The sequence below is a fragment of the Patagioenas fasciata genome, chromosome 19, assembly GCF_037038585.1.
Source record: "Patagioenas fasciata isolate bPatFas1 chromosome 19, bPatFas1.hap1, whole genome shotgun sequence".
NCBI classification, from domain to species: Eukaryota; Metazoa; Chordata; class Aves; order Columbiformes; family Columbidae; genus Patagioenas; species Patagioenas fasciata.
This window is the reverse complement of record NC_092538.1, coordinates 9944175-9962343: the sequence shown is the minus strand read 5'-3', so window position 1 is coordinate 9962343 and position 18169 is coordinate 9944175. Positions and strand designations below refer to the sequence as shown.

The 18169-nt window shown below is 44.9% G+C and overlaps 1 protein-coding gene across 1 annotated transcript in view; it reads right to left on the bottom strand.

Moving 5' to 3' along the window:
- The window catches only part of PIGL (phosphatidylinositol glycan anchor biosynthesis class L), a 58909-nt gene that overhangs the window by 20981 nt on the left and 19759 nt on the right, over positions 1–18169 (bottom strand). Inside the window, exons 3-4 of the mRNA XM_065852865.2 lie at positions 8486–8576; positions 1905–1972 (exon numbers count right to left, since the gene is read on the bottom strand). Coding sequence (XP_065708937.2) covers positions 1905–1972; positions 8486–8576 — 159 coding nt within the window. The remainder of the gene's footprint in view (positions 1–1904; positions 1973–8485; positions 8577–18169) is intronic.

Genomic DNA, 18169 nt, shown 5'->3' with positions numbered 1-18169 from the left:
AATAGCTGAGGATCACAGCACCAGCCCTCTGCTTCACCCTTTCCACTTACAGCCACAGTGGAGGCAGAACCTTGTTTAAAGATGGTTAATAAATACATTGCACATGATACCTGGAGGGGAGAGTTCATGTAGCACTGGGGCCCGGGGGCAGCAGCCGCTGCTCTGCAGAGCCCGGCGGGCAGGGAGGCTCGGGAGAAGCCTCAGCATATGCTCCCAGCGCTGCCCTTGCTATCCAGTACGTGAGAACTCATCGGGGCACTGAAAATCAGGAGTGATACAGTCACGCTCTACTTCCTCCACGACACAAAATGAAAAATAATGAGAGCAAGCAAGCCACTAAAAATAAAGTTAACCTTTCAGTGGCCACAGCATCGCTCCTGCCACATGCAGATGACTGGGTCACCATGCCTCTTTCTGCTGATTCAGGACTGGAAGAGAGACAAGACACAAACCAGCCCGTAGTTAATGACAGCTGCTTATACTCTGGTGACCCTATCAGCATGTATCTCATCAGCCCAGGACAATGTTCTGCTGTAGGCTGAGGACTAATGCAAAGGTCTGAGTTCAACGGCCTCGCAGATAATGAATACTTCCTATTAACATACTATGAGACGAGAAGAGGGTTAACATCCCCACTGCACACATAGGAAGTCTGAAGCACGAAAGTGGGAAAGTGATTTGTGCAAAGCCACAAAGTCAGACAATAGTAGAGCTGGGATCCAAATCGAGAGTTTTTCTTAACTTTCTCATACATAATTAAGTTCCTAGCTTGTTTTCTCTGTATCTCTCAGGATGTAGGGGGACACCTGACGATCTGCTCTCCATTCCTGTTTGCAGACCGTATGACAACTGACTGAGCAAACACTGAGGTTCAGGCAGCTGGAAGCTCTCTGGTCCCTCTGTGCCAGTGGTGTGAGCATCGGTCATCAACCTCTGCTCCTCACTCACTCCTCAAATAACATTGTGCCGGAAAACATTTCTCCGCTCAGCCCAAACAAATGCACTCTTTGCTTTAACTCCACCCCTCTTCCTTCTGTGAGGATATTTCAGACGTTGCTGGGAAAAGCCGTGATCCCTCTAACACTGAATTCCAGCCATCAGACAGCATTAAAGACTTTCAGCATCCTCCCGGAGGACCTCAGTAGGTCACAGTATGGGTTCTGTGGCACTGCAGCTTTCTCCAGGCAAGCAAAAAAGGCAAATAGCTGTGATGTTGTTAGCATGGAGAGCCGGAGACTTATCTGAATTGCACAGATGATTCAGAAAACAAATGGGTGCTAAAAATACAAGATATACTTGCAAAGAGTTCTTCTCATGCTTGGGAAAGGCAGGGGCAGCTCTGGGGGCGACCTCTCTAGGACACAATGAGGTCTGAATAAGCAGAGGGTTAAAATAAAACAGAGTAGCTGTCTTGCCAGCAAAATTTGGGTGATTTTAGTACAAGGGATTTTTGTCTAGCAACCTTCCCCCTTGACAGCACAGAGACAGAGGATTTCAGGATGTAAAGAATAAAGTGGTGAAGGAAGAATTCAGTTTAGGAAGAGCGGTAAAGAGAGACAGCTCCAGTGAAAGAGCAGCATCCTTGGGCCAGAGAGGTAAATTAAGTGCAAAGTGATCTGTGGCATATTTTAGTGGCATCAAGAACAGCAAGAGCAAAGAGGGTCCAGTGAAAGGGAGCCTGGCAAAGCACCAGCAGAAGGAATAATAAAAGATGCTGTAGGCCATTTACAGAGCTGTGAGAGTTTCTCCAAACAGTATCGTGTCCCACAGCCTGGCACTCAGTTATTCAGTGAATTTAATACTGCTTTTGGCTCCAGCTGTTAGTTTCCTGCTTATATACAAACACCACACTCACTCTGTAGCACTATAGTGAGGCATCACATGAAGCTCGCAGAACACGGTACCTCAAAGTCGTGTAAAGAGAAATGTGGTTGGCATGACCGCTCACTCCTCCTGCATCAAAGGTTATCACCTGCAATAAAACCACAGAACAATCATTATTTTGAAAAAGGAGAATGTGCAGTTACCAACTTTGACATCTAACACAGCATTGTCCCAAGTAATTGTATCTAAAGAGTTGTTTTTGTGGCTGGGATAGAGTTAGTTTTCTATGTAGTGGCTGGTATAGAGCTGTGGTTTGGATTTAAATATGAATAATGTCGATAATACACTGATATTTTAGTTGTTGCAAAGGCAGGGAGTGCACGAGAAGCTGGGAGAGGACAAAGCTGGGAGAGCTGACCCAAACTGGTCAAAGGGATATTCCATACCATATGATGTCATACTCAGTATTATAAACTTGGGGGAAGCTGCCCAGGGAGGAATCACTGGGCACTGCTCAGCAGATGGTAAGCAACTGCATTGTGCATCACTTGGTTTGTATATTCTATTGTTATATTATTATATTTTCCTTTGCTATCCTGTTAAACTGTCTTTATCTCAACCCACGAGTGTTTTTTGATTGCCCCATCCCACTGCGGAGCTGCTGTGTGGTGCTTGGTTGCTGGCTGGGGTTAAACCACAACAGCGTTGCACAATGAAGCCTTGTGTGTGAACTCATGCTACAGAAACACAACTAAACAAACAAGACACTCTGGGACTAGATGACTACACAGTCTTAACAGCTCAAACAACAGAAAGATGACAAATAGCGTGTTGCCACTGGCAGGATGCACTTGTTTCTTATTACGGGGCCAAAAGGTTACGTTCAGAGTGATCTCTTGCAGTCTTGTTCCTGACCCAAGACATCCAGCTCTATGAATCACTTTCTCCAGGATTTGAGAACACACTAGAATGCCTGCGGATTACAGGGTGAAACTATAGTTTGTTGTCCTGTGAATCAGGACATGTTGCTTTAACAAGAGCAAGCCAATCATGTATTACTGCCCTGATTGTGGCCAGGGTTCATCACAGGAGAACATAGTGATAAAATAATCTGATATAAGTCTTTTTAAAGAATCAGCTGACTGCACTTTTTTGTACAACCACGTCAGGCTTTTCGCTGAATGAGAAGATCATATTGTTTATTGCTTGTCTGCAGGGAGAAACGGAAACTTCATAATGCAGAAGTAATGTGGGAACCCAGCACTAACAAGTCACCGTGCAAAGCACACAACACCCTTGTCTCCCTGCCTCAGACCTACCAATAATGTGTTGGGGTGAAGCACCCACCCTGCAGGCTCCCTCTGTACGGTGAAGCAGGTGCTTACCAGCTCCCACTGCTGACCTAAAGACAAACTGGCAGCGCAATGGTGGAGCAGACAGGGTATGTGAGCCCCCAGGCGTTCCAGCTGCTGGGAGCGACTGCCCGGATGGTCTGCAGTTCAGATTTTGCTCTGGGAGAGGCCAGGCAGCAGAGCTCGCCACAGCTCCCTCCTCTGTGACAGGGAACAAACCATAACCTGCCTACGTTTCAATGAATGTCTGCTTCCTTGCCAGCTTGTTCTCTCTTCGGGGAAGGAAATGCTACTGCCCTGCTTACTCACCACAGCTCCCTTCTCAAAATCTGTTTAACACACAGGGACCCAAGTACTGGGTTAAAGATCAAAGGAAGATCAAAAGCCGCCCTGCCCGTTCTGCAGCTGCTCCACCCTCCAAGGGGAGCGGCCCTCTCAAACACGGGATGTTGTGTAAAGAGGGAGAGGACGCACAAAGACAGCGATAAGAAATATTCCAAAACCCACAAACTCCAGACGAGCCTGCTTGTAAACCCATCCACCCGGTACAACTCCACAGCTGCATTTTCCACTTTGCCCAGTGGCTGTAATAACACTGCCACCAAGCAGCGGGGTTCTCGTTGCTGGCTGGAAGCGGTGGGACCCAGTTTGATTTCGTTCAGGTACAAAGAAGCATTGTCTGGTTAACCCCTATTTTGTAAGGAGAAAAACGATGTTTTAGGCTTTGGCTGCTTTTGCTGTCCATCGGTGTCACCCGAGGGGCTCTGCAGGGACTGCATGGAGCTGAGCCCTCCCTAAGGACACCAGCTCCATGAGCAGCTCATCTGGGAAAGACATTATTGCTTCTGTACAGCTCGGGCAACCAGCACAGCACCCTGTATTGTACAGATAAGAAAAAACATGCTCTGAATCACTCCTACCTAGAGTGGCACTTTCCTACGATAACAATGTACCCCACTCACTGCAGGGAGAATAAATTCCTATGCAGATGAATAATAGCGTGAGTCTGCTAAGGGCTGGACTCGCACTAAACCTTTTTACTACACAGGGATAGAGGGTTTATCTCTTCTGTTTGGTCATTTATTTTCATGTAACCTGTACAAACATAATATTCTGGGATTCTAAGGCTACTACCCTACTGTCAGATGTGGTTGAAATTAGCCAAGGGGCTCTAGAGTCTTTTGGAACACACATGTACACACATATAAATACAATTGCATTATTCTTGTTTCCTTAGGAAACTAAGCTAAAAACCCCAGGCAAGCTAAAACACACATTTTCCCTTCTATGGATGGTACAAGAGAACAAACCAGAAAACCAACACAAGAGACTAGAGTGAGCAGACTAAATAAACGAATCGTTATTTTGACAAAAGTGGCCTGGCTCAACTGTGGGAGCACAAGGCCGAGTTAGGAAATATTCTTGACATGGAATTTCCCTGTTCAGAAACACCTTTAGAGGTTTTTCTTCTCCACATCTGTTTTGAAATAGGAGTTGCCGCTCTCAGTGCTGCTGGGCTTACGTAACAGCCGAACTTGCTAAAGAGACTGCAGGAAGTTAATTCTCTAGTGATGTTGTCTAATCTACTATCAGGACATTTGCACCTGAATCGCCTGTCTCTTCAAATACACAAATCTGTAAGTAAAATTCCCAAGGTATCTGCACTCTGACCTGGCCCTGGTGGGATTCACTACATCTGCAAAGAGCCCACCTTTGAAATATTGGCTCCTCAGGTTGAGAGATCCCTCTCAGCACACAGGTTGGCTCTGACACAGCAGTGATGTCCCACCTACCCAGTGCGGAGCTTCGAGGTCTGTTGTCTAAACAGGGACTGATTCCACAACATCACTGTGGTGCTCGTGACTTAAAGCAGGCAGCAATCACATGTAAATATACGCCTCTGGCTTCAGGGATTCATTTCATTGATAACAAAGGTATTTTCACACGGGAGCATTTGCCTCTTCCACACGGTGCAGCTAGCTGCTGTGGTTGCTGTTAACACCTAACCTGAATGAGGCTGATGATGAAATCAAGCAAACAATCAGGGCAGGATGAGAAAACCTGAACATCTTGAAATTATCTAGGTTAAAAACAGGATTAGCCAGTTCGGGGAGCAAAAGGCTGGGCTAGGAAATACACTCGATGTGGAAATCATTGCTCAATGAAATCTTTAGGGCAAGAGGGAGTTCCCTCCCTACACCTGTTCTGAAATGGGAGCAGCTGCCGTTGGTGTTGCTGCGTTTTCTTCTGGGTGACCTTGGTATTCAGGAAATGGAGCTTTCACTGGTGGAAGCCACAGCAAGAGCCAAGACAAACAGGTCCAGAAATCCCTTCCGGAGAGGGGAGAGCACAGAGGAAATTACTCAATTACTAGCAGAAGAGAAAACTCCTGAGAGGTCTGGAGTCCAGGCTTCCTCTACACACACACCATGTGCAACGGAAGAAAAAAGCGCTTAAACTGCGGGTTTCCCTCACACTTTCTGGCATCGTCCAGGGCCTAAACAGAGCACACATCTGCTCAAGCGGACTGGTGGGGACTGAAAGGTCTCTCTACTTTTTAAGAAGGGCCATCCTATAAAATGCCATAGCAAGCAACTCCATTTCTAATGGCCTTCCCTTGAACATCATTTCATAGGCCTGAATTATACTTGCAGAAGGCAGTGACATTCAATCTCTCTTTGAGTCTCCTGTGTATTTGGAGAGGTCTCTTGTGGTTACTAAATTAGAAAAGCTAAAGACTAAAATGAACAGACAACTGGATGAAAAAGGAAAAATCTCATTGTGACCAACAACCCAGTGTTCACTGGGTTTGAGCTGCAAGTGTGTAAGTCATGCACCAGCTCTCAGAATGAAAGGTCCTGGGGACCTCCCACTTATGTACCCCAAAGCAGACCTGAGGAGACTGGGAGGAAAGGGGTGCCCCAGTCTGGCCCAGCTCTGTCGTCTCCTTTGGCAAACTCCACGTGCTGCATGCCATATCTGGAGTTCTTCAAACGCATTTAACATTCTCAACAAACATCACACATTCAAACTGTCCCAAATTTTAGGAGACATCCAAAACATGGGAGCTGAACTTACCCTCTCAGACACAAGCTCCAACTTGAATGCCATTTGTAGAAGGACCTGGCTTTCCAGGCTGATCTGGAGCTGAGCTGAGTCTATCGGACTCTCCACAAACAGCTGTATGGATGATGTTTCCATCAATCCATAGTGGAAAGTAGCTTGTAAGAATGTGGTTTTGCTGAATTCTGGTCCTGGCACCGCATCTGCCCCAAACAGTCTGAATGTCGCCTCCTAATCCAAGCTCTGCTACTACCAACCCTGAGATCCTGAAGAGGATTTAATAATCTAGAGCCTGCCTGAGGCTCACACAATACTATGTAATTTATTTCTTTACACACCAAATACTTTCTAATCTGGATCGAGACCGAGTAGCCTTGGCTGCCTCTCCCAGCAACACTGGCTTTTGCTTATAAATCCAGCAGGCAGGAAATAATTTCCAAAGTCCATAAATTAGTTTTGGCTTTAAGTACACCAACCGTTAATTTCTGTGTCTGCACTATTTAATATAGAGCTTGGATGAAATATGCCCCTGTAGCTCTCAAATAGATTGAGTTACTCATGGACTTCCAGGGCAATTGAGGAAATGAGTAACTATGCAATGGAACAAAACTACGCATAACATGATTGCCTTGCAATCTTTCAGGCATGTTGGAATCGCAGCCTCCTTCGCTGCTGCCAGATGACACATATGTTCAGTAAATAAAATATACCATTGTCTAAGCTATGGCTATGGGGAGAGCTGGGGAAAGTCTTCCCACTGGAACAGCTAAAACAATACGTGTCTTCCAATTATGTTAACTCCATTGAGCCAGCCTGTGTTTGAACCCTGTCAGCTTATGTTTTGACAAAGCTCTTTTAACACATTAAGTCGAATTTATCAATTCCAACATTACTGAAAACCAGACTCAGTTTGGCTTTCAAGCCAAGGCCAATGCCTCAGGACAGCTGAGATGCTCCAAGAAGAGTGGTTAACAGATCCCAAAGCTCTGAAGTTTTAAAATGCAGAATGTTGGACAAAGGTAACTAGGCACTTACCTTGCTGTTGTTGGCAAACTAGGTCTGTTTCTGAGTGAAAGGTATTACAGCGAATACCTGAGACCTGTGCGATTACTTGGGACACTTGAAGTTTACAGAGCAGTTCACTACCATCATCCCTGAGAAGCTGCTCCAGTGGCCTTTGGCACGGCTGATGTGTTCTGCTGCAATCATTTGTCCTTGCTGCTGCTCGGGGCAATGGACCCTGTGCCGTGTCCCCTGTTCCTGCAGCTCCACCCGGCCCCCGCAGTACAGCAGGGACCGTCCCAGTGATTGTGCGCGTTTATTACTTTGAAAACCCTGCACTTGATTTTTCAGCTTATGCTATGTTAGGGACTCCTGGCTCCCCCAGCACACACAGCTTGAGTTTAATTTCCTCTGAAGCAAAGATCTAACGCTTTCTAACCATCTAGAGGAAGTTCTAGTGTTTTCAGAATTTCTACTGGGATTCTTGTGCACTTGTCGTAGTGCCCATGAGAGTCATAAACATGCAATACAAATCCTCGTGTGTTTGGAGCTTTCAGATTAGATTAAAACCTATCTATTCATGGGGCCAAAAGGCACAAAAGGAGCCCAGGAAAACTGTGTTTGTCTCTGTGCACAGCAATGAATTTCATGGAAAATTAGCCTCAGAATCAATACAAAGTTGGATGCATGAAACTGGGGTTTTGTGCTCATGGGGCTTTTATGCTACAGGAGATGTGGTTTCTTGTTTTGTGAATTGCTGAAAGGCTTTAAGAGTTTTGTGATTTTGCTGCTAATCAGTGTATGACAGTGACATGTCTGATCACAGGAAGGGTCAAGCAAAAAGAACAGAACACAATCTTTCCCATGCTTAGGCCCTTATTCCTGTTCTGTGGGGGAAAAAAACCAAACCTATACCACTGCTAGGAAATCTCCCCAGGTTAATATTCTTCAATTCCAAGCAATAACCCTGCTAATCTAGGTCTCTAACACATGCTTGACAATGTACTTCAAACATAAACCTAAATCCCAGATCTCTTCATCAATGCAATCTTGCAACAGGAGCGAATATTTCAAAATGAGTAAGTGTATGTTCTCCCTCTCCCAGGCTACTTCACAGAGACTCCAGAACCAAAATCCTAATGTTAAAGACTTCAAAGAAAGCTTGCAGGGGGAAGGAACAATCCTAGAACACTGGCCTAAAAGTAAAGTGGAAATTGCCTGTGCTGTAGAAAGTTTCACTTTACCAGATTGATGTTATTGGCTTCTATATGCTCTAGCACAAAGGCAGCGAGGAGCTGTGTGTCCCATTCAACAGCAGGATTGTCTGGAAGATCCCTGAAAATGAGAAATGCAATTAGTCACTTCAGTGCTGAGAACTTTATAAAGACCGTGCTAGAAAAGAGAGACTGAAATCAAGATAAATTTATTCACCATATAAAACCACTGAACCTTACTTAAGAGTCTTACAAGCTTTTATCTTTGAGTGTCCCCAACCAGAGGACAATAGGACCATAATTATATCGCGTGGATTTGACAGTAGTTCTTCACCTGTTTCTTTTATGCTTTGCATATGAACCAGGCACACACTGTGACCGAGTACTCTGCCTGGGTATTTCAGATTGCAGGCTCCTGGGGGCTGGGACCACGAGCCAAATGCAAAATAACACCAGGCAGCCCACAGAATGATTCCACATTTACACAACTGAGAGCCGAATTTGACCCCCCAGTCATTACGTTTGAATGGTGCCAAGAAAACATTGCTTGCAAAGTTAAAAAGGTTATTAGTAACAATAGGATAACACACAGCTGCTAAAAACCAATAATGACATGTTAAACCGGTCTTTTTCTCAGACCTTTCCCATCTTCTGATAGTCTGATAATTACTGCGAGGTAGTTTAGCAGAAAAGCGACTCCACAGCTTCTCACACAGACACAGGGGTTTGGATCTGAACTGATCCAGCTGTTTGCAGGGGCTCTGCTTCCCAGCACTCCCCAGACAGCGCGGACAGAACATCTGCAACACAACAGGAAAACATCTTCTTGGCACATTCCAAAGTTAAGCTCAGCCTGGGCCTTCAGGAGAGGTCTTCTGGCCACAAATTTTCCCACTGCCATTAGCAGCAGTAGTAGAAGGAAGAGCCTAAAGTACAAACTGACCATTAGCATTTTACACATTGTGTTGTGTACTCCTTTACAGCACAGGCCAAAATAATGTGCTGTTAGGAACCTCAGCAACAAGGGAAGGCGTTTCCGCATTAGTGCGCACATCCTAGCCATGGTCCCTGTAGCAGCATTAACAGCAACATTAATTTTTGTTGTTTGCAATTCCCGCTTGTATAGTCAGCATCTTCGCCTGATGTATACAAGACATTTGAATTTCATGATAGGAAAGATTCTTTGGTACATCTGGTGGCTGCCTCATCAACTTAGCAAACCTGCATCTCATCTGCTCAAGACAAAACCTTTTCCATCTCATATTTGAAGAGGAAGTGGCCCTGTTGACCCCGAAGGTATTAGAAGTCCCACCACGTCACAGCAAGCTTTAAACGGAGTGGATTTTAAAGGCATGCTTCAACTAAAACATCCCAAGCAACACGCACCCTGAGCAGAGTCTAAGTGCAAGTCTACAAGTGCTTCAGCTGTTTGAATGGTACCTTTGAGACTATGTGAAGGCTTAACCTGATAATATTAAAGCAGTAAATTAGTCTAAATGGGATTCCTCACTGGCCATTTACAAGGCAAATATCATTCCCATTTTTGGACAGGTGTTAAATGAAGCTGCGGAGGAAGTGAAGAGTCCCATTAAAACAGGAGGGGTGCTCCAACAGCGAGAGGTCAGAAAAAATGCAGGGCTTGGAATGTATGATGTCCAGGAGGCTTAGGTGTCACAGCCACTGCGCTCAGCTTTATTGGGCTGTCTCCAAAAAGGCTGCTGGGTAGTGGAGCAGGTTTTAACTAGTTTAGACAGATAAAGATCACCCTCCTTCAATGGAAATGAACAGCTGGAGGCAACGGTTTAGAATCCCTGGAAACAAAACAATCTGAAGGCATGAGCAAATTAACTCCATGCACACTGAACAGATTAAATAGGAATATTCCAAAAAAAATTCTGCCTCTACCCACTTACTGCTCACGGATTAAGTGGGAAATTATTTTTCTTGCATAATATCATTTGTCAGGCACCAAAGGCAGAGAAGCTGATCTTGCCAAACAAGACCCACATGTACATAAGCACATTCATAGCTCATGAATAGCCATGATGGCCCACTGAAGTATTCTTGGCTCATTCTGCAAACACAAAAAGTGACACACAGGTTAATGACATGCCCCAAATCACCCAGAGACGTCAGGAGCAGAACTGGCAATACAGCAATCTAGATTCCTCCAGGACTTTTTTTTTTCGTAAGAGTTTGTGTAATACTTTGCAAAGCCAACAATTTAAGAGTTAGCATGATAAGCATGATAGCAGTGACCACAATGAAAGCGTGAGGCCAGTAACTTTCTGCCTGTGCTCTGGATATCAATAAATGGGTCCAGGTAAGGATGAAAAGCTGACTAAGAAAACCAAGTTTACATATAACATATAGCAATGCACATAAGACACATTCTTACAGATCTCTCCGTGCCCTAGGAACTTTGTAGGGGCATATGGATTTTGCACACTGCTGCAGTCCACAAAATTCATCTATTCAGTACAAAATATTTTTCCTAATGTCTTAAATCACTCTTCAAGCCTGAAAAGTTCACTGACTTGCTGAACTATTGAAGTAAGTCGCATTAATTGTGTTTTTACCATCAGAAACATTCAGCATTTAAACGGTTAACTGCACGCTGGCTAAGGCTGATAATGCCTCTGAGCTCAAGGTCACAGCGCTGAGATAAAGGACTATAAAGGAGTGAAAATTAGCACATTCCCTGGAGCAGACTGGAGCTTGTGCCAGGAGACAGGGTTCCCTCTCCTCTGCCCCAGAGAGCTCCTTGTTGCTGCTGTCAGTCACTGCGACACATCAAGACATAAATCCTGCACTGGAGAGGCCGTGCAGGTCACCCTGCTGGCGGGAAGGGTAGAGGGATTTGCTCACTTGGCCTCATTTCCAGCAAACTATTAGGGCCTGGAAGTGTTTCTGGGCATTCCATATGACTCACACTGAATGCAGGTGGCTGCCTGGATGCAGCCCTTGTTGACCAGGGAAAAATGGGGAGATGCATAGAAAAAGCAAAAAAAAAAAAAAAATTTGTAATGGAATAAGGCTCCAGAAATGTTGTTTTGTCAGCTATTTTCAGTGAAAGCAACACTGTGCACTGTACAGGGAATTTAGAGCTGTGCCAAGGGATCTATAGACTGAAAAGAGAGAAAAATGGAGAATTACAGTGCTGCAACCGCTGCAGAATGGAGCAGCGTCTGCCTCTGCTTAATGATTTCAGTGGGACCAGCCATGGGAAACATCGTTTCCTGCAAACAAAAACCTGCACCTTTATCCATCCACTGCTGGTAGTGAGAACCGGACAGGACTCCTGGTTTTCTCCTTCTCGCCCTCTTGCTTTCCTCCTGGTCAAGATGAGCAGACAGAACAGCCCCTGCCATCTGCAGTCCCTGGACATCCCGGCCCAGGCAGCTCCGAGAGGGCCACAGCAAATCACATCAGCACATTAAACCCAAATTCAGCCTTGTGCAGCTCTTGCCCAGCAGGCTGAATGAAAGAAATGTTCAAAAGCAGTGCGTGCTGCCAGCTGCCCTGCAGGCCTCCTCCTCCCCAGCCGGGAGAACAGCTCCTCTCTGCCTCAGCCCTGGCCACCGAAACGCTCTGCACGTTGCCAGCAACGCTCTCCCTGCCAGCAGCCTGGACAGTTTCGGAGGGTCATCTTTCTAGGAACGTTTGGGCTCAAGATGGTGAGATTCCTGTCATTTGGAAGGGTTCTTTTGGCCAAGATAGAGATTTTAAAAGCTTCACAGATATATATTGCCAAGTTACACCCTTCTTAGATGATATACTGCTCAATCCCCGTCCAATTTTCCACTGCTCATCCTCCACAGATCTTTTAGCAACAGCCAGTGCATTTATATGCACAATCTCCTTTGAAAACGTTCCATGGAATTTATTCTGCTCATGAACTAAGCTCTCATGACTGCTCTAAAGGCTGAGTTAAACTAAACAGCCTATGTGTCCACGTGGCCTAGCAAACAGCAAATGGGCTGTTCTGTATGGGACACGTGCAGTAAGAATAACCTTGAGGTCTGTCCCTCCTGAGATGTGGTGAATGGGGCATCCTCAGGCTCCTGGGTGCACAACGACACCAAGCCCCTCCCTATGTGACAATTACTGATAGGGACTGGCAGGGCCCCTCTCTGCCCTGACATGAAGCCTTTGGAGGTGGCAATAGGGGAAGGAGTGGAGTGGCAATAGGGTTCCTTCTAGAAGATGTTTAGGTCTCCATTAACACATCCTGAGACACCAGAGCAAAACTTTGAAGGTACTAATGTGATTTTCCATTCCACTACACACCAAAAGGATCAAGATGAAAGAGCTTTCCCGTTTCTTACTGCCTCTTTACCCTGCAGCATGACCTTAATCAATCCAAGGCTAGGGACCAGGAAACATTTTTGCATCATTTCTCCTCCTTATCCCTTCTCTCCCCGGTGAATGATTTTACATTAAATCAGCACAAAGGTTCGTAGATTGATGGTGAATTACATAGGAAACAGGTGAACTGCTGTGCAGTAGGTTCCCAGCTGAGAACAATGACCGCAATGTGTTTGTTGGAACAAAGGATGCCCTTTATACAAAGTTAACTGTATGAAATGAACATCTGGGCAATTGAAACTGGATCAAAAAGCAAAAGATCCCACAGAACAAAATGATGTGAGTGCACAATTAGTGAAAAAGCCACATGATGGCCAGAGGCAATCAGTGACCTTTATATCACAGCATCAAAGTAATTGAAAAGAACTGTGTAAACAGAAATAATAGACTCATTGAATGGTTTGGGTTGGAAGGGACTCTAGAGATCATCCAGTTCCAATCTCCCTGCAATGGGCAGGGACATCTTCCACTAAACCACGCTGCTCAAACCCCCATCCAGCCTGGGCTTGAACACTCCCAGGGATGGGGCATCCACAGCTCCTCCAGACAGCCTGTTCCAGGGCCTCACCACCCTCATGGGGAACAATTTCTTCTTTATTTCTAATCTCAATCTACCAGTCTCTCCGATGTAGAGACAAGGGTGTTGTGAAGGACAGCGTGAAATGCTCAGGACCTGTGGATGAATCTCATCAGGTCCCAGGGACTTGTGCACCTTCAGGTTCCTTCGATGGTCTCAAACCTGATCTTCTCCTACAGTGGATGGTTCTTCATTCCCCCTGTCCCTGCTTTTGCCTGCTGTGACTTTGGTGTCCTGGCCAGAGCGCTTGCCAGTGAGGCAAAAAAGTCATTGAGTATTATTTCATGCTCTCTCAAGGAGAACAGAGAATTTTTAGTTTTGAGATTATGCTATGATAGGTTAAGACAGGCTAACCCTAGATCTTGAAGCAGAGCCGCTAAATCCTTACACTAATAACTATTTATAAATTTCTCTCCCTATAACAGCATATTACAGACGGGAGGGAAATATTGCTGTTAGGCTGCACGTACATCTCTGATTCCATCAAGAAAAGCCCATTTGAACAAATGATCAGCATCTTGCAACATCATGTTATACAGAGAACAGATGCTGTGTGCTTATTGGAATGTAACAACTTACAATTTAGGAGGGAAATGGACCAAACCAGGATGCTGTCAAATGAAAAGCTGCCTACAACAGAGAAGCTCAAGTTGAAATTTTTACACCAGCAGCTTCATAGTAAAGAAACTTAATTTATTTTGAGATTCGTATTTTAGGATTGAAAATAGGAATCTTAGGGTTTGGTATAAGTAGAGAGTAAAGGAAGTGGTGAAAATGTCAGTGACAGGAATATTGAAAAATAAACCACACTTCAAATATTTCATACAAGAAAAAAGGCAGAATGGACACAATCCTTTTCTTCCATCCTGAACTTCTGTCATCTGTAAGTTTGGACCTACTTTACTCAAATTTCAAAGGTAAATTAGGTAAGTTTAGATGGCAGGTAAGTGCTGATGTCACTAATGTGGCCATACCAGGCAGAAGTCGTGTGGAAAGGGAAAGAACACGAGGACAGGGAGCACTTGGCTCAGCTTGCTCAGAAGTGCGGGCTGCACTGAGCCACGGCACACACAGGGCACCTCTGACAATATTGCAAGTACCGGTTTAACTCCCCAAAGGTAAACGGTAATTAGATCTCTAGGGAACAAACTTTTTGACTTGGGCATGATCGTGTGTTTCTGTTTGAGAAAGAAGCATCCTTTGGGTTTAAATTCAAAGGAATTATTACAGAACGCAAGACTGGTTGTTTGCAGAGACCTATACAAATGTCCCTGAACTATTTTTTTTTTTTTAAATGAATTATTGATGATTTCTCAGCAGAGTTTAATGTCTATTCACAGAGATGACACAATTGCTTATCATAATTTGAAATCTGGTATTCATTTGACGTCTGTGCCTCAGCGCCTTGTTGATAAATTACAGCACAAAGCTCTGTAGGAACAAGTTCATATTCAATGTCTTTAAACAAAACAATTGATGATACCTTTCAAGAACAGAAATGCATAGAAACTACAGTGGCTGAAGCTAATTTTATTTTTCCTGTGTAAGGAAACAAAATTCAGCTCAACTAATTCTGAAATGCTTGCTGATTTAGTCACAGCTTTCCTATCTTCTGTTCTTCATGCCTGTAAAATGGAAACAATCATATGTTCACAGCTATGTAAAGAAGTTTGAGATCCTTCTAAGTAAAGTGTTATGTCTGTTCTCTGTTTTGTAGATGAAAATATAAACCACGTCTCTGGCAGTCCTGGGTGCTGGCATTGTGCTAGGGGGCTGCACAATGTTCTTTCACGCTAGGTTTTCACTACAGTACTGGCACACGAAGTTCCCAGTGCGCATCGTAACATGCCCAGGACTCCACAGTGGAAAAACGTGGCCCCGGTAAGTCATACACAACCTTGCCACTGACTTAATGGCACAGGCCAGAAGGGCCAAAAGCATAATGGCTCCTACCAAAGAGACAGACCTTGGTCTTTTCCATGTAACAGATAAACTGCAGTCAGAAACCTCAGGGGAAGGCTTGTAGCCAAATCAATCCCTCAGTCATTTAAATTAATCATCTAGGAAGAGAAAGCACAGAATAGTCACTTCACGGACATTTATTTCTCGTGCCAGAACTTATGTAAATGCAGATGCAACTTCAGCAGAGATCTCAAGAGGATGATGGCCTGATTCCAAATGCAGTTTCCCATGTCACAACATTCCGGCTTCCCTGTACCAGTTCCAACCAAAAAGAGGTCTCCCGACTGCTCAGCCTCCTATGACTATCTTCTGCAACTCATGGGAGCCTTACTTCTTGAAATCATGGTGCAGCCACCCTTATAACACTGAGATTCCAATGCCTTGAGCTCTCTAGCTGGGTGCAAATTTTATTACTACCATCAAATCACTTCCTTTTATAAGACAGCTTGTGCCAAGAAGTTAAACATCTATCTTAACTATGAGCTGGATCCCATGAATTTTACTGACATGCAAAGTTTCTACTCATGCAAACAATCTCTTTGCAGGCACTGTCTTGCCAGCCCCATTCATGTGAATGCCCCAATTACATGATCACACGAGTGAGCTCTAGGCCAGGCCCTGCTGAAAACCTGCACTGGCTTCCACAACAGCCCAGCCAGAAACTATGTGTGGAACTCCATCTGCAACAGCTACGCGGGACTCAGCAACAAAGAACAAAACGAGTACAACAACGCAACAACCTTTTATTGTTTAGCCTTCCTCTCCTCTGCGCTCTGATTTAATGCGAGCGTTATGCAATGGCTTTGCCATGGCAACAGCCGGGGTGATCGGCAGTAACCCTGGCGCTGCTTGCTCGGCGGTGATGCAGCCGCTGAACTTTGGCCCAGTAGCAGCGAACCTCCCGCTCCGCACCGCTCACATGATGGAGAGAGGGAGGCTCCTGGCAGCCGCCAGCATCCAGTCGGATTTCTAGGACCAGGCCAAGACTGCCAAAGGCTGGAAGCGATTCACTTCTGCGAGCTGGGGCTCTGCGCTGCAGCAGCCGCTCTGTGCACGTGAGCAGCGCTTCACCCTCCCGACACCGCTGCAGGGAACCGAGTGGGGTTAAGACATTCAGCGAGTGGGGTGTAAGGAAATCAACAAGCTTTAAAGAAGGGAACAGCATCTTCTTTTTCTTAATGAGTGGGGATAATGAACTGGAGCTGGGAACGTAGCTTCCTCAGCAAGCGCTGCGTGCTCTGAATTGCACACACCTGGGTTACGCGGGGGTGCACGGAAACTCCTCCAGCGCACAGAGCTGTGCTGTGCAGCGTCCCAGTCCTGGGCACTGGAGCACCATACAAGTACCATGGGCACAGGGAACACCTCGGAGACAGGGAAGCTGTGCCCTACAGGTGCCTGCTAAAATGGTTATTTCATCTTACAGCACGATCCTATAAGAAAAACCTGCAGATTACCAACCTGCAGCCAGGTAATCTCTGCATGAGCAGGACTGCTGCTACTTCAGCACTTTTACAGCACTTACTGGCACACATTAACAGATGTTCATTAACTAACCCCCCTGCAAGGCTGGTATGGGGAAGCAGGCAAGTAATAACCTCCACAGTTTATAATGAGAGAATTAAGAGCTCAGGTAACCCTCCCTAGAGAGCCTGAGGCAAGAGAGCAGAGTCAGGGGCAGAGCCCAGAATGGTGTGAGCTCCCGCTCGCAGCGCGGCCGCATCGCCCACACTCACTCCAGGAACACCTTCGACTGCCTGCGGCAAATAACAATCCATTTTTCAACAGGTCTCTTGTAGGTGCTCTGCAGAGCCTCATGTATTCCTGGGTACTTGGACTGAGCAGAAAACGCGTTAACAGACAACGCACACTTAATGAAATTCAATTAAATATTAACGATAAGAGAAAACAGCATGTAACTCAGACAAGATTTGTTAGCCTTACAGTCACAAAAACTATAATGAACGTAGAATACATGTGCGTGGAGGGAAGGCTGTGCCATGAATTGAATTATTTCAATGCAAATAGTGACTGCAGAGAAATAGACTGCAACGCTGAAACAAGAAGGGATTGAAATGACTGTATAAGGCGCATGCAGGGACAATGAGATAGTTAATATGTGACTTGTTAGAAGAGAGGGCATGACTTGCCACAGAACTGTAATGAAATTGTTTTCATTTAATGCTTCAGTTGGTAGAGAAGGATCAGACAACAAAATATTAATCCCAAATCCCATTTCAGTTACTAAAAAACTATTTCAGTTACCTGCACTGCAGTAAAAATACTTTTTTCCTTTTAACCAGAAGTGATTGAATAAGCTACAGGAGGCAAAAGATATTCAACAATGTCCAGCAAAGCATTCAATTCCCTTGTTCCTCATTTCTCGTGCAATAAAACTGAGATTATGGGTCATAAAACACCATCCGCATTCGCAAAATCTCGTGTACGTTAGGAAAAAAGGTGACTATGTGACCAATGAAAACACTCGTCCTGTTCGCTTCATTGAGTTCTGTTTTCTCCTTTTTAAAAAACTGATGTTGTACCATCAAAACAGCTCAGTTTCCTACAGAACAAATTATATGAAGTGCTCAAAATTGGCTTCAGTATCTCCACCAAGAGCAACGTTAAACTCCATGAGCAAACTAGTCAATCCCATCCCACTACTTTGACATATTGAGTATCTTTTACAGTTTTACTCATTATAATGAAAATACCTATATATCTTTAACAATTTGCCAGCACTACTGCTTCTGTTTAAGTCTGACTTGTTCTCCAAGGAGGAACAATATGACAGAAGGTTTTGCGAA